This window comes from Typopeltis vanoorti, chromosome 23 (assembly GCF_054136105.1).
Source record: "Typopeltis vanoorti isolate ZY-2024b chromosome 23, IOZ_Tvanoo_1.0, whole genome shotgun sequence".
NCBI classification, from domain to species: Eukaryota; Metazoa; Arthropoda; class Arachnida; order Uropygi; family Thelyphonidae; genus Typopeltis; species Typopeltis vanoorti.
Window position 1 is genome coordinate 17,326,443 of NC_143571.1, and position 17,804 is coordinate 17,344,246.

Genomic DNA, 17,804 nt, shown 5'->3' on the forward strand with positions numbered 1-17,804 from the left:
ATAACTGCAGTATATTGAATAGCTTCTCTCTTGGCACCTTGTCATATGCCTTTTCCAAATCGACAAAACTTAAATACAGATCTTTGTTATATTCCCATGCTTTCTCAACTATCTGTTGTAAAGTGAAGATCTGATCCTGACAACCTCTATTTAGCCTGAATCCAGCTTGTTCTTCACTAAGCTTTACTTCCACAATTCTTCTCAGCCGTTTCTCGAGTATACTTGCATATATTCTACCAGGAACACTCAGTAGAGAAATACTTATGTAATTCTCACATTCAGTTTTATTTCCCTTTTTATATATGGGTACAATTAGAGCTCTACTCCAATCATCGGGAATTCGTCCCTCTGTCCAGGCTTTCTGAACTATGCAGTGCAGCCACTGTAAGACTTTTATACCACCATACTTTAGCATTTCTGGTCGAATATCATTTACTCCTGCTGCCTTTCTGCATTTCAAGCATTTAATGTCTTTTTCTTCTTCAAGTATGACTATGTATTCCTCACTGTATGCCTGTTGAATGTTTTTTACCACTGTGCTATCACTGCTTGTTTCATTTAGCACTTTTTCGAAGTAATTACTCCGTACTTCAAGGATATCTTTTTCTCCCATTTTCATGTCACCTTTATCATCTCTAACTCCTTGTACAGCACTCTTTCCTCCTTTTCTAAGCTTCTTCAACAACCTCCAGAATATCTTACCACCTTCTTGATATTTGTTTTCTATGTTCTTGCCAAAGTCCTCCTATGACTTTTGTTTGGCTAGTTTTACACAGTGTTTCGCTTTCTTACATTTGTCTCCGTATTCTCTAAGAGCAAAAGCTGACTTATTTGCCAGGAACTTTTGATATGCTTTCTTCTTTTCCTTCACTGCCTCTTTAACTTCCCGTGTCCACCATGGAGTTCTGATTTTTCTATCCTTGCAGACAATCACCACATGCCTCTCTTGCTGAATCAATCAGTTTTCTTCAAGGCTTGCCACTGAATCTCCAAGGTTTGATTCCTGTTCTCAAACTCTTTCATTTTTTCTTCAATAATCTTTGTGTATTTTAGTCTACAGTTCACATCTGAGAGCTGCTTAACTTGTATTCGCTTTAAAATTTTCTTACATATCATTCTTTTCAATATGAAATTCAATTTTATCCTGCTCAAGACTAAATAGTGATTACTTTTAATTTCAGATCCTCTGTACTCTCTGGTGTCCTGCACCAGGGAGAAAACATCACTATTAATGATAACATAGTCAATGAGACTTTTCTTATTCCTTGCCTATTCTCTCCATGTGAACTTGTGCACATTTTTATGTTGTAACATGATGTTAGTAATAACCAGTCCATGTCCTGAGCAGAAATCCAACAGGTATTTGCCATTATTATTAGCTTTGCTCTTTTCTCCAAATTTTCCCGAAATATTTTGTATGTCTCACAATCATTTCCTACCCTGCTATTTAGATTCCCAACAAGACCAACTTTTCCTTTTTCATTGTGTCAGTTGCTTTCTCTAAAGCATCAAAAATTCTTCCACTTCTATCTTAGTGGAACCTTCTGTGGGACCCTAGGCACAAATAAGTCTCGTTGTCCAATTCCCCATTCTGATATTTGCCCACGTCACTCTACTTGAGACTGCCTGCCATTCAAGAAGATTAGCCTCGTATTTTATGTTGAATACTATGGCTACTCCTTCTCTTCCTTGATTGTCATTGCCTGAATATAACATTTTGTATTTATTGCTCAGAAAGATCTCACCAGTTTTTGTCTTTTTTGTTTCAGTTACCCCTATTATGTCAATCTGATACTTATCCAATTACTCAGCTAGCTCTATTTCTTTGCCATTCAGGCTTTTTATGTTGATAGTACCGATCTTGAACTCTGGTGATGTTGAGTTGGGGTGTGCTTTCAGATTTGTTCCAGTATCAGACTTTTTGCTGTTCGCTCTGCTTCCCTTGTGAAAACAATCGGGGCCTTGTTTAACCGGGCAAAGCCCCAGCCTGCATGAAATTTGGTCATGTTGTACCATCATTTTGTATATTGGTTTAAGCCAATAAGAATACAATTTGGGGTGTGCTTTCAGATGTCCATTCCTCACCTTGTCGTGGTGAGGAATGGACATTAGGTCAGAAGCCTTGGTCATTTCTCTGCATTCCTTTAAAGGCTATGTTGAGGTCTCCTCTCAGTTATACAGCTCTGACCCATAAGCACCCCTATCCTTTTGCAACAGTATTATAAATTCCTTTATTATCTTAAGTTTCTGGTTACTTGCAAGACAAAATTGGATATGTAACATACATGAATTTTTAAAAAAAAATGAGGAGTGACATCACACACACACACACACACAAAAAAAAAACTTGGCTTCAAACACGTGTTTTGCTAACTTTTCTTTACCCATTCTCTTAAATAGCCATACCACCATAGATTAGCTCTGCAAACACATTTTGGAATGCTAATAATGTCAAGTTTCTTTCTAATATCTTCAATTTTAATATGATTCTGCCATTGATGCCATCAGTTCACTTGAATAATTTTTCTTAGAACTGTCATATCTGTGGTCTCTAGTCTTTCAACAAGTGCTTTATTTCTAGCCCAACTCTCAGATCCATAACTTAAAATTGGTTTGAACACTGTCTAATGTACTGCTAGTTTGGTGTTTTGGCTAATTTCTCTCTTACTCCATATAAATTTATTCAGCTGGCCACCCAGTTTACCAACTTTGTTTATTCTGTTGTCTATTTCCAGATTTAACCTGTCATATTCACTAAAAACTCTGCCTAAATAGCTGAATTATTTTATTTATTCTATAGGATCACCATTCAGAATGCAGCTGAAGTTTTCTGCATTTCAGACTATTTTCATAGTTTTGGTCTTTTTATTGCTGATTTTCATGCCAGATTTGTTACAGCTGTTATTCAGTTTAGTTAGAGAATCCTGGAGACTTGCACTAGATGTGTTTAGGAGCCATCTGCATAAAGCAAAGAGTGTAAGTTTGAGATCTCCAATTCTAATATCAGGCTTAATTCCACTTTCTTTCATAATGTGATCCATATAAATGATGAATAAGAGTGGAGATATACCCCTGATTTTACATTAAACCATCTTGCTGTATTTATTTAATTTTAACTGCTGACTGACAACTTAAATATAGACATTATTGCTCTGTATACTGTTCCATTCACCCCATATAATTGTAGTGTTTTGAAAAGCTTTTCTCTGGGCACCATGTCGTATGTCTTTTCCAGATCTACAAAACTTCAGTACAGATCCTTGTCGTATCCCATGATTTTTCAACTATTTGTCTTAAAGTGAAAATCTGATCTTGACAACTTCAATTTGGCCTGAACCCAGTTTGCTCTTTTTCAAGGTTCTCTTTCTCAATCTTTCTCAACCTCATTTAAGTATGCTACCATAAATCTTACCTGGAACACTCAGTAGAAAGTTAAAAGTATAATTCATTCCTCAAATTTCTTTTTTGATCCTTAATTTTTTTATAAAAGAATTAGGGTATGTCTCAGAGTCTCTTTAAAGAAAAACCTTGAAGCTGAAAATTAATAAAACATATTCACGCAGTTTGGCGTGCATTCTGTTTCTCTTTTTCATGCAACTAATGGTATATGGGCCCTATTGCCTCTTCTACTGTTGTGCAACTTTTACTGTTTCTCTCTTCATCAGGGTCAGCCTCTAAGCATTAATGCTTAAAAACTTTGATTGTATGAAAAATATTTTTATTATTATTATCATTATTTGACACCTCTAGGGAGTTCAAGGACTCATCGAGGGAGGGCACCTGCTCTACAACTCCGTCTCCACCATTCAATCACCAACACCAACTGACTGCAACTACACCAATGCCATCTATCGCCGACCACACTGGTATTTCCACAGACAATCACAAACATCCATGCCCACTGTGGGATTTGAACCAGCAGACTTTTGGCTGGAGAGAGGATTGTTTTCAAATTGTTTCTGTGAAATCTCTTTTGGCTGACTGTCAGTGTTTAAATTTTCTTCATATTCTTCAGGATCTTCTTGCTATGCATCTGAATTTAGCAGGTCAGAATCACTCACTTCCTCAGAATGAAATATAATTAACTCTTGGATATTATCATTGTCAATCTCATCAAAACCCATTTTATGCCTGATGTTGGCAATTTCCTCAACAACATTACCCATTTCACTTGAAAAGCTTCTAAAATCATTTGCACAATGTAGAAGAATGTGCTTTCAAATGGCTTGCATATTGCTAGCAGTAATTTCATTCTACTTTGCAACTTTATAACCAGGCTGATTTCTCTAATTTGACCAGAAAAGTCTTGGAAGGCATTCGCTTCCAAAACAAAAGGCATTTCATCGACATTAAATATTTGTTGTTCACAATAGCCTCTCCCCCCCCCCCCTTATTCCACAATTTTCTTCAAAAAAATCTGGATAATTTGCAGTTCACCTGTGATTCAAACATTATGTAGGCTTTTTCTCTTTTTAAAATGGAATTCCCATTTCAAACTTTTCAAACTGGAATTCCTCTTCTTTTCTATCATCGATAGCCCTTTCTTTCAAGGTTGCAAAGAGACTTAATGCTTTCGATTTAATAAGGTCAGTGCTTAGTGGGACCAGTTTTTGGTTACAATCTTCGATCCATGTGGAAAGAAGTCTCTCTAATTCAATCATTATAATACTTTAATTTTGAGGTGGTGTGCATGCATGATGAACTTGAAGCAGCCTTGCCTTTCTCTTTGTATTCAGCAGCTTTGCTGAAAATTGCTGTTATAGGTGATTCACTCATTTTGTGTTCTTGTCCTATCTTTGCTCTGGACTCGCCTTGTTCATTTTTCTTTATTATTTCAAGTTTTTCTTCCAATGAGATTACTTTTCAAATCTTTTTCACACTTCCGCTTTTTTGCTTACTAATTCTTTCACTCATAATTAAAGGTTCCTAAAATACATTAAAATAAAAAAGTAAGGAAAACAATTGCAAAGGAGGTATGGGATATGATCAACAAAATGCTGTGTAATTAGCAAACAACATAAATTCTGGCAGTAAATTTGGAACATAGTGTACATGGAAATAGTGTAGTATGGCATTAAAAAATAACTTTGTAAAATGTTTTAAATCGATAACTAAATTATTTCATCCTGGTGAGTGATATTTTTAAAATGTGTAACATTTATTTTTAAGATGTATATAGGTGCACTAATTGAATTTTAGATGCACATTAATTGCATTTGAGTATAGAAAAAAAAATGACGCACTAATTGGAGACGCATTAATCGAGAGATTGTTGTATTCTCAAAAATACCGCAAGTTATTATATATATAGAAAAGCATACTTTTCTCTCTCTCTCTCTCTATATATATATATAGTTCGCCCACCGATTAGAGGTCCCTCAACACTTCTGCGCATGTCAGAAAAAGGAGAACCCATTCTGATAATAGGGTAATCAGTCTGTCTTCTGGGATATGTTTGTTTATTATTACAGGTCGGAAAATTTAGCTTTTCTTTTACAAACGTAGTTTTTAAAGTGTAACTATTTTGCTTGTATAACAGTTGGAAAAATGTACGTAGAGTATTAATAAAATTAAAAAAGGTATAGCATAAAACAAAAATTTAACTAAGTTTATTTTTAAGAAAATTTTCTGTAAAATAAAAATAATTATACAGAAAAACAAATTTTTTCAAATGAACTTTGATATTCTAAACTTACAGTTGAGAGAACTGAGACACTGTAATATCCTAAACCGATTAATTATTTATGACTTGTGACTCTTTTAACAAACCCATGCAAAACAAGGTTGGAAAAAAATACCATTATCAAATCCTTTTACTCTTCATAGTCATCTGAATCGGTGTCCGAATCGCCATCACTTTCACTTAAACTGATCACCAAAGGTTCGCATAATTCTTCGATAATTCTGTCTCTGTCCCAATACATATTTTCCAATGAGGTGACATGAAAGCAATATTTTCCCCAGTTTTGAACTGTAATACTTTCAATCGCCTGTTCTGAAAGCTTAAAAAGTTTCGACATGTCAATATCTCCAGTTACGTTGCGATGGCGAATGAAACTTTTCACTTCTGCCCAAACATACTCAATCGCATTAATATCGCAATGATATGGTGGTAGCCTCAAGGCTAGAAAGCCATGCTCTTTGAGCATCATGTTGAATTTAAATAGTTTAGTTGTGTGTGAGTTTCTTTTGACCAAATTAAGCAATTCAATTTTTCACATATCTGGGGAATGAGAAATGTTATTTGCAGAGAGCCAGTCCATAAGAACTTGCTTCTTATTAGACCAATTTGTAACTTTGTTTAATCGAATAGAGTGATATGAAGCGTTATCAATTATAACAACAGCATTTTTAGGAAGGTTTGGAATCAGTTTTTCTTCTGCCCACTTTTCGAAGATCGTAGAATTCATTTGCCTATGGTAATTGGCTTTGTATAGTAAGTTTGAATTCGGTAAAAAACCCATTTCTCCACCCGCACACAAAATTATTTTGCGCCGCGAGGCATTTCCGGTTTGTAGCACTCCACATTCTTTAGACTACCAACATTTTATAAGTTAAATTACTATCAATCCAAGTTTCATCTAGATACACAATCGGTCTTTTCTCCTCCCTGAAACGTCTTATTGCTCTCAAATACCAGGTTCTAGATAAAACAGTGTCACTTCACTCCATGATAAGTTTCCTTTTATTCAGGGACTTTTTAAAACAAAATCCGATTTCATGAAGTATTTTCCTTAAAGTTTCTCTTTTCCAAGGAAAATTAATTTTTTATTTAAGCACAGGAATCAATTTCGCAACAGTTGGCACTCTTTTCTCGACCACGTAAAATTCGTGAATAGTTCTTCTTATAATGTCTACATTAAAATCATTCAAAGCTACAGTTCCAATGGTTTTCTTTACTCTGGCGCTTTTTTTTTTTTAGGAGATTTTAATTTTGGCTTACCTTCACCTTTTGATTCCCTACGAATTCTTTTAACAGTCAACCCTGATACGCCCGCAATTGCACTTGCACGTTTTATGACTTGAGAAAGGGGAACAAGGAAACGATTATTTTTCGCAGAATGTCAGCACATTATTCAATATTCTTTTGCAAGAGCTACTGAAACGTTTAACAACATAACTTGTTGACTGTACTGGATCCATCATACAAATTAATAATAAAAATATAATGCAAAAAAAGCGACAACAAAAATCAAGCTAGTACTAGTACAGTGACAGACAAGAAAACACATGATTTTGCATGTTGGTGACCAATTCGTACATCCTTCATTTCTTTCTCCCCTTCAGCATGAATCGACTATTCTTGGCAAAATGCCAAGGAGAGATCTACAAATGGTGGGCAAACTATAGTAACTATAACTGAATATGGCTTATAAAATGGGTTTACTAAAAATTAACTAGAGAATGAATAAATCATACAAATTGATAATCAAGCATATATCTAGAACTAGCAGCAGTTCTGCTTTTAGTTTCTACTCTTTTTTTTAAATCCACCTAGTCTAGATGTGTTGAACACGTCTTGTAAAACTAGAAATCCATCATTTTTAGACTTAAATTTAGGCAAAAGGTATATCTGAAACTGATATTTGTGCTTTGAATTTCACATTGAAATTTGCGAGATGTTTAAAAAATCATAATATCTATTCTTGCCACCAATCTTAACACAGACTTTTATATTCCACTTGCTTGATTGGTAATAGATGGATTTTTATCCTCAATTAAAATACTTCTTAAACTTGAAGGTCTCTCTTCTGAAGGGTTCATAGAATAGATAAAGTAAGTAATGCATTATATTGTCAAATAATCTTGAAAGTGAATCGGCATAAGATGTGTCAAATTAGGAGATAAAATAAACACTTTCACAAGTGTCTATATTTATTATTTATATAAATAGTTATAATAATGTATGTAACTATGCATGCATGCACAAACTTTTTTTTTTTTTTTTTAATTAGGCAGCATGCAAATCTTGTAGCTACACTGTCAGGACATGGGTCTTGGGTGACGTGTGTAGATTTTTCTTCTGATAATGTTCATTTCGTCTCCAGGTAGGGAGTATGCTTTTCTTTATTTATTTAGAATAAAAATGAGGTATAAGCATAAATTAAATAAAAATAAAAATTGAGTGTAAACATAGGCATAAATGAAATAAAAATGAGGTAAGGTTCACTTAAGGATCAAAGCTGAATACTTAGGAGGAGATCTCCAGGTAACCTTTTAAGGAATGTGAATAACCAGCCAGGATTCCTGACCAAATGTCGAATCCTCACTCTTGTCATGGTTGTGGTGACCATACATCCTTTATTTAAGAGGATAGTCCTTTACATCACTATTCCGTCCTTTAGATTTATTTTTCTAAAATGGCTATTTTGTCTGTACGGTGACCATACAGCCTTTATTAAGAGGACAATCCTTTATTTCACTACTCTGTCCTTTAGATTTATTTTTTTTTTTCTAAAATGGTCATTTTGTCCTTTATTTTTGTGAATTGAAATAGTAAATTGAATATTGGGGCGCAGCATACGGCCGATAGAAACATGAAACTGTCATTTCACCAGCACTCGCTAGTGCTGCTGCATATATGGCTACGTTGTTTATGTGCGTGTGTACTTATTGTACTTGACTGTGTGTGTGTAGTGTAGAAGCTGTGGTAGGAGTGAGTGGATGTAAACAAATATCTTTCAAAAACATTTTAAAAATTGAATTATACTTATGTCTCCCTGGATCTAATGCCCCCCCCGTGAACGAGTATTTTCATTAGTGAACAATATGTGGACCAATGAAAAAACCCAATTAAAAATCAAAACATTGAAAGCATGCATTTATATCAAATGCAACTTTGGCATGAATTGTATTCAGTTTTATGATTTTTAAAACACAAACCTGATTTATTAAAAAAAAAAGTTCATTCTTGTGAAAAGTATCAAAATTAAAATTTTTTAAAGTAATAATATGATTGTTTAAAATGCTTATGTATATGCTTATATTTTATAATAAATGTTATAAAGCTTTTTAGTTTTAGTGAAACAAATAAACACAACCTGCTTTATTATTATTATTATGAAACAATTCTGATTTGTCCTTTATTTTCTCCAAAAAAATATGGTCACTGTAGTCATGGTGTACCTTGGTAGTAGGTATCTATCTGAATACTGGACAAACAAGGATGGGATTTAACCAACTAAATCATGTTCTTATTTGCTTAAACCAAAATAAAACGATGATATAACATGATGGAATTTCATGCTGCTAGGATGTTGCTCAATTCAGCAAGGCCTCCTACTGTTTATCAGGGAACCAGAATGAACACAAAAATATATCTACCAGAACAAAACTCTTACCCAGCATCAACAGAGTTTGTGATCGGAACCATCAGTATATGAAGCATCAACAGAAAAGAAATGGAACTCGCAGAAGAATTGGATTGACATAATATGTATTACAGATTAATACATAAGTCAAGAAAAACAGGATTTTTCTAAGAACAAATACGAGATGTTACACTGAAACAATAATGATCAGGGAAAAGAAAAAATAGCTATAGAATTCAACACTAAAACGAGAATAATCTTGAATGGCAGGTAATATCAAGTAGAGTGACATGAGCAGATATTAGAATAGAGAATTGGCACTTTGTTGTGCCAGTGTTCCCGCAAAAGGTTCTTCTAAGGAAGAAGTAGAATACATCCTGAATGGAGAACCTATAACAGATAAAACATTTCAGCCATTTAGGTGCAATTTTTATTGAATGTAGCAAATTAAACATGGTAATAGACAGTACAGTTGCAAAGCTGATAAATGTCACTAAAAAACACTAACCCAGTTATATACAAAGCAGTGTTCAAACCAAGTTTATTTTATGGATCTAAGCTGGGTTAAAAAAAAAAAAACACTTGAACAAAGACTGGAGACCACAGATATGTGAGTTCTGAGAAATTTTATAGAAGTGTATAGATGGCATCAGTGGTAGAATCATAAAATCTGAGAATATTAGAAAGGACCTTGACATTGTTAGCATTCAGAAATGTGTGAGTGGAGCTAAGCTCAGATGGTCACTTAGACAGAATGGCAGAGAAATGGTTATCATAACAAGTGCTTTTTTGCCAGGATGGTAGCAAAAAAGACCCAGAGGAAAACCAAGGTCTAGGTGGATTGTTACAGCAAGAAGTACCTTAGAAGACTGAGATATAAGATTTGACAATATTGGAATCCTGACAGATAATAGATTAATTTGGAGGAAATGGTTGGCCCGAATGGTTAGCGTATCCGCTCTCCAGCCAAAACGCTGTGGGTTTGTATCCCGCCCTGGGCTTGGATGTTTGTGATTGTATTGTCTGTGAAAATAGTGGCAGTGGTGGGCAGTAGATGGCGTTAGTGTAGTTGCGGTTCATTGTAGTTGGTGGACTGTGGGTGGTGGAGATAGAGTTGTAGAGTAGACGCCCTCCCTTGATGTGTCAAGTAATAATAATAATATCTTGTACATCTCCTAGGAGTACATATCACGAATTTGATGATTATGATGATAAAAAAGGTGTTGTTTGGAAAGCTGCAAGACTAGACATTATTCTCTCCAAGGTATCACAGACTTGCTCATGATTTTCTTTTCAAAATAATATCCTTCATATGCTATAATATAGTTTCTGCAATTGTTCCACTTGCCTTTGCAAACACATGCAGTGAGGGCTCCAGAAATCCATTTGCCTCTACTCATCACAAATGAATTATTAGAGCCAAGTGGTGAATGAATTTTCAGCCTTGTTCTAAATGCATTTAAAATATATTATTTTTTCACATAATTTACACATTCTTTTAATTTTAAATCATCTTATTCATGATCACGTTATGTGGTAACAGGTTGCTGCCAGTTAATTTACTAAAGAAGTTTTATTTCCGGAGAGCTTGACTTCTAGATCTGAAATTTGAATACTACAGCATTCCCTTTTAAAGAATCACAAAAAGATTTGCAATTTTAGTTGCCATTTTTTTCTAAGTCATAATGTAAACCCCCAATCCTCTTCACTTTCTTCCATCCTTTTATTTCCTTTAAAGTTGAGAACTATTTTTCTTTCTATATGAAAGACTGTTTTTTTTCTAGTAATTAAAAACTTAACCTACCATACCTTCTCCCCCCCCCCCAACAGTTGTTCTATAAATTAAAGATGCCAAGAAATTATATTCTTGGTTTCATCCTTTATCCAAGTGTAAGCAAACAAAGTTTGCACATGTAGTCATTTGAGACTGGGTTACTTGCATATAGAGGTTAATGACTTTACATCAATTGCCTTAGTATCCCATGATGCAATACACATATCCTTATGAATGTGTATAATGCTATGCATTATGAGGAGAGCTGCTACCCAGACCAGTTTTGACCTTTATTGAGGTCTCATAGTGGGAGTAAGACCAAGGTTGAAGTAATGCAGAAGTCATATATCCATATACAAGTAGCCAAAAGTTGTCACACTCATTAGCCTCTATAAAGATGAAACCAAGAATATAATTAAAAACCATTTAATTTTCTTGACCAAAAAACTCTGGAATGACTTTTAATGGGATTATATTGATTAAGTGCATATAATAAACAACTATGTTATACCAACTAGTTTCACCAACTAAAGCTGTTGGCATCTTCAGGGTACATATCTGATGTAAGGCACTAAAAAGTAAAAAACTATTACAAACTAGAATCAACCGATTTCAATTATATTAAACAAAGAACAGAGCACGTACAATACATGGATAGAGCGTGCATGATCTCACTTGTTCTTATTTAAATTAAGGGGATATTAAATCCCACATAGTTTTAAAACCGAATAAGAAACTCAAAGAATGGAATCAAAGAGTTTCTTGCCGAATATAGTAAATTATAAAGTATCGGCGGCCACTAGCATGAGCAAATGCAAGTGATCCTAGCACGTAGTGCAATACCGGAAGACTCGCAGCAAAGTTGGTAAATTCTGATCGCTATTCTTAGGTATTTTCCATAATGTAAAAACACATTTCCAAGGAAATGTATGCTGTTATTACATTATGGTAGGGAGGTCACTACCCAGAACGGTTTCAGCCTTTTCTGAGGCTTCATCAGTGAGTAGCTAGACCTAATACCGAAGTATATAGCGAAAAGAACTTAATGCATTGCACTACGTGCTAGGGTCACTTGCATTTGCTCACGCCAGTGGTCGCCGATACTTTATAGTTTACTATATTCGGCAAGAAACTCTCCGATTCCGTTCTTTGAGTTTCTTATTCAGTTTTAAAACTATGTGGGATTTAATATCCCCTTAATTTAAATAATGTTTTTGTTTTCATTGCCGAAATGAAGCTTATTAGCTCTTTATACTTAAGTCACTTGTTCTTATTTAGGAACGTACTATAGTTGGCACTGTAATTCAGTTTTGGCGAGTTGAGAGATCTAATAAGGGTCTTCCAGATCACGGGTAAGATTAGTCCTTGGTTCCTGTTAAGGTTTTGTATGCAGCAGGCAAGTGTTGTGGCCTCTTTTTTAAAGAGGCCACAACAGTTGCCTCTTATTTTATGTGGTCTAAGCAAGACTCCTTAGACCACATAAAATAAGAGTGGCCTTTAAACCTACACAGACGATTAGACAATTCTTAAGATCTCCAAAAGATAGCCATCCTTTCTCCAAATATGCTGGAGTTTATAACATACCCTGCTCGTGCAGCTTGAATTACATCAGCCAAACTTCAAGGAGCCTTGAAATTAGGCAAAAATAACACATAGGTGACATCAATAATAACAGAGAAGAAAAATCGGGGTTAGCTTTTCATTTCTCAAGAATGAACCATACCATAGAATGGGATAGAAGCACAATTCCTTACATAGAGGAGGACTTCCGCTCCCGAATTTTTAAAGAGGCCACAACACTTGCCCGCTGCATACAAAACCTTAACAGGAACCAAGGACTAATCTTGTAATTCAGAGTATTTTAGTAATAAGGTGTGGCACCTTTTAGCTACTTGTATATGGAAATATGACTTCTGCATTACTTCAACCTTGGTATCACTTCTTGGTAGTGGCCCCTTCTAATAATGTGCATTCTAATTATCATCTTCTTCTTTCACTATGTGTTATTCCCGCTTCCTATGCAGGATCTGCATGTTACTAAGATGTGACTACTTGTTAGTATCACTCCTAACCGACCTGTCGCCTAGTCTGCCGCTGGGGGGATATATTTTTGGCTGTAGAAGCATATGTTCACGGGGCTGGTTTGCCTGCTTGCAGAATGAAAAACGTCAGATAAACTGGTGGAAAAAACCCTGCTGCACGCACCCAAGACCGGCTAACTTGGCTATGCCTGAGGAAGATCCTCACGTCTTCGATGGGAATCGAACCTGGGACACTCCTTCCCCAGGTATATGGTTGCAAAGCCACTAGGCTAACCATGTGGACTATTCTAATTATTATCATCATCCTAGTCAAAAGATTGGAACTATTAAAACCCTGTGACATTATGCTCATAATATTTGTTTCACTGAAGACTTTTTTACAACAAGAATTGAAGAATTATATCAAATCTGCTTTTATGAAAAATTATTTTAATGAATCTTTTATTAAGAAAGCCTTTAGCATCTTTAGGCAACCAGTTTCTAGATCGTCTAATGATATTACTCGGATTCCAGTTGCTTATATTAAAGAGATATCTGAATGGTTAGCCTAGTGGCTGTGTGTTTTGCCACTATATGCCTGTAGAAGGGGTGTCCTAGGTTCGATTCCTTTCAGAGACATGAGGAACTGAAGGATCTTCCTCAGCCATAGCCAAGTTAGCCGGTGTGGACAGTAGGGTTTTTTCCCCAGTTTATCCTGAAGTTTTTCATCCCACAAACAGGCAAACCGGACCCGTGAACACACAGGATACAGCCATAGGATATAGCACAGCAAGGAAGGCAATGGGAAACCACCTTGCTAATAGTCACTTCCCTAGTATGGTAGCATAGCTGTCCCTACCATCCGTATGGATGAAAGGAAACTAATCATCATCATGAATATTGTTGTATCCTTTCATCCTGTCAGCAAAATTTTTACCTTCCTTTCTTCACATAAAGACACGCTTTCTCCACTCAACCTTCCATTTGTCTATCAGATCCAATGCTCCTGTGGTTTGTCTTACTTTGGACAGTCTGGCAAATTGATCTTCAGCCACCTGTTGTGAAGAACATAAATCTTATATCCAGTACCAGGAACTGAAACAGTCTGACCAGCAGAACATGCTTTTCGACTAAACAGGAAGAAAACATAGAAAAAAACTAAGCTTTTACATCGAATGAGATTCCATATAGAGCGCTTATGTAAAGAAAGTTTCGAGACCTTTCTACACCAACTGAACTTAAACAGATCTGTGGCCTTTGGTTATTTTCTTTATGGGAAATATTATTACATCATTTTTATGCAAATACCTGATCATAATATTACTGTAATTTTTTTTTTTAAATAATTGGAAAATTTACTTACCGTCTGTTGTCCTATTAGTGCTTTGGTGGTGCTTTTTGAAAATCATTCTTTAATTGTAATTCATATTATTATCATTAGTAGTATTATCTGAGACCTCCAATGAGTCAAGGATTCAATGAGAGAGGCTACAAATTAGTGGTCATACCTTCTCTTAAATTCATTCACACTAGATGCACCCAATACCCCTAAAGGCAAACTATTCCACTCGCTCACTGCTCTGTGAGAGAAAAACCTAGCTCTTACCCCTCTCTTGACTGTGAACAAACTTATCTTCCATGTATGCCCCCGTGTTCTCTCCCTACCTTCGATATAACAAAAAAATTTCATCAGACAATATCCTATAGCACCCATTCAAAAGTTTATAGACCTCTATCACATCACACCACTCCTCTTTCTCCTGTTAACCAGAGTCTGTAATTCATATACTCACAATCTGTCCTTCATAATTAAATTCCATAATCCAGATATAATCTTTGTAACTCTTGTTTGCACCCTTTCCACAGCTGCTTTGACTCCTTGGAACCTGGGAGACCAAATCTGCACACAACATTCCACGTGTTTTATCAAGGCCTTGTAAAGAGGTAAAATGATTTCTTTATCCTTATATGTCAATAGTCACTTCAACATTGCAATTATCCCCTCTGTATTTGCAACTTTTGCTGTGTCACCTTTGAATGCCTATCCACCTTAGGCCAAGATTCCTAACCTTGTCAGTTTCTGTTTCTTCTAGCATAACCTTGCTAATATAATATGCCACCTGATATCTCATCTTGCCAAAGTGCATAACTTTACACTCATTAACATTAAACTGATAGCCATTTTCGTTTGCTCAAATTTCCAGCCTATTCAAATCATTCTGTAAGTGCTGGATATCAGTAGCATTACTGATTGCCTGCCTATCTTTGCATCATCAGCAAACAATTGCACATTTCCTGTTAGATCTTTCCTAATGTCATTAATGTATAGACTGAACAACAATGGCCCAAGGACTGAACTCTGGGGTACATCACTGGTCACCTTAAATCTGGAAGATTTACACCCACTGTATACCACTTTTTGATATCTGTCTGTCAACCATTCCCTGATCCAAGTCAAGAGTATATATTCCAATCCCATATTCTCCAGTTTATGCAACAGCCTTTCATGTGGTATTCTATCCAATCCAACTTTGGCAGTAACATGTTATAAAACATGAGCAAATTGCTAAAACATGACTTTCCTTTAGTAAACCCATACTGCTCCTTGCAGAGTATAGCTTGTTTCAACCCATTTCTGTATGCAAGTTCTTACCAACTTCTCTAAAATCTTCACCATACTAGAGATACTGATAGATCAGCAGTTACACATCAGTTTTTGCCACCACCCTTATAAAATGGAACTATGATGCATTCCTGAGCTGAGACTCAGTTATACAAACATGTGAAAGGCCTAGCCAATTTGGCTGAACATTTCTTCGGCAAACTTGCCTGATATTCCATTTGTCCCTATTGGTGAATTTTTATCCAGGTTATGTGACAGCTCCTTATCATCCAATATAGTAGTAGTGTGAACCCTGTTACGTACACCTGGGTGATATATCTTAACAAAGTGAGCACTCATTAATTGAACAATCTCATTAACTTCTGACAGTAAAGTACCATCTGCATTCACTAAAGTTATTCTTTCATATTCACTCTTTCTTTTGCTTGCGGTATAACGATAAAATTCTTTTGGATTGCCTTTAGTTTGCACAGCTAATTTCTTTTCATCCTTCGATTTAGCTTTCTGCACAATAGTCATTATTTTTCTGGCCTGAGCTTTATATACTTCATAACTCCTCTCACTCTTATTCTCACAATATTCTTTCCACATCATCTTCTTCTTGTGGATCTCTTGAAATAGAGGTTGCACATTCATTTCACTCCAAACCTGTTTATTCTTCAAACACTAGGGATACGTTCAGATACTGCCTCATTTAAAAGATCCCCATGAATTGCTGATATTTTTCCCATTAAGTAACTGATACCATGGGACCAAAGACAGTATTCTCCTAAGTTGACCATAATTTCCAGCTTTGTATTTCAGCATGTAACCTGTTTTAACACATTCATTGCCAAGCCTGAAAATTGGAATTTCGTGTGGTGGCCAAATTTTTATTATTTTTTTATTTAGTTTTTATTGTGCTCAAAATAAGTTAAATATATTATTTATATGCTTTTATTATTATGTACATAGGATTTATGTACTCTAAATATCTATTATGTAATTCGGTCAAATAAGTTATATATTTTACAAATAAAAAACATTTAAATATAATAATTATAACTTTAATTATCAGTCTTTTATAATCACATAGAATTTTTAAAAATAACGTACGAATAGAAAAAAATAATTATCAAAAATCAACATTTATAGGGAACTTACTAAAAAAAAAAAAAAAAACAATACTCAAAATAAATAAAAACCAAACTTCAAGCACGCTAAATCAACGAATAAAACAAAATCGTCGCGTCGTCGCCTTGTCCGAACGCTGCCACTGTGCGCACTGGCTAACATAAACAATAGACAATGGCTGGCGGCCATCCCCACTCCACGAAAGTCGATCCCTTCCCTAGTGGCCAATATAAATATTACGCGTTGTTTCGCCGTGGCCACTATACTATCCGGCTTAGAAACTTGACAGCGACGGCCACGCGATAAAGCGTGACCGACCGAGTGACGAGAACTCACATCACGCGATATCGTGTGATTGACAATGAACGTGTTGATGGGAACATCAATATAATTAGATACTTTCCAGATGGGCTTTCAGGTGGTTCCTTATCTTTTTCTGTTCATAGAAAACCCCCACACACACACATACATACAGGGAGATATTTGCACAGTCACACCATCTTCCAGCTCAACAGTATCCTATCCCAATGGCTTTAACAGACCTTTAAGGCCCACAACCTTCCAAGCGTGCTTGGATTTCGTAAACAAAATACGAGGATAAGATGGTCAGCTCTATGCCTCTAAGTATTCCTGACTGTATTCCCGTGTGTTCACAGGGCCGGTTTACCTGCTTGCGGGGTGAAAACCCCCAGATAAACTGGCGGAAAAACCCTGCTGTCCATGTCCAAGACCGGCTAACTTGGCTATGTTTGAAGAAGATCCTTCAGCTCCTCATGTCTCCGATGGGAATCGAACCTAGGACACTCCTTCCCCTGTCATATGGTTGTTAAATGCAAAGCCACTAGGCTAACCGCGAGGACAGTATGGTATCCTAAAAACACTAACTCACAGAGATTGAGCTATTTGTTCAAATGACAATGCTGTTATTGCTGAACTCACTCACTTATGTCACACCTTCTTAG

The 17,804-nt window shown here is 35.6% G+C and overlaps 1 protein-coding gene across 3 annotated transcripts in view; it reads left to right on the forward strand.

Annotated features, from left to right (window-relative positions):
* The window catches only part of LOC150093659 (uncharacterized), a 162,131-nt gene that overhangs the window by 116,610 nt on the left and 27,717 nt on the right, over nucleotides 1–17,804 (forward strand). For all 3 annotated transcript variants that reach the window (XM_090412751.1, XM_090412752.1, XM_090412749.1), the window contains exon 9: nucleotides 7,956–8,048. In XM_090412751.1, the coding sequence (XP_090268877.1) occupies nucleotides 7,956–8,048 (93 nt within the window). The remainder of the gene's footprint in view (nucleotides 1–7,955; nucleotides 8,049–17,804) is intronic.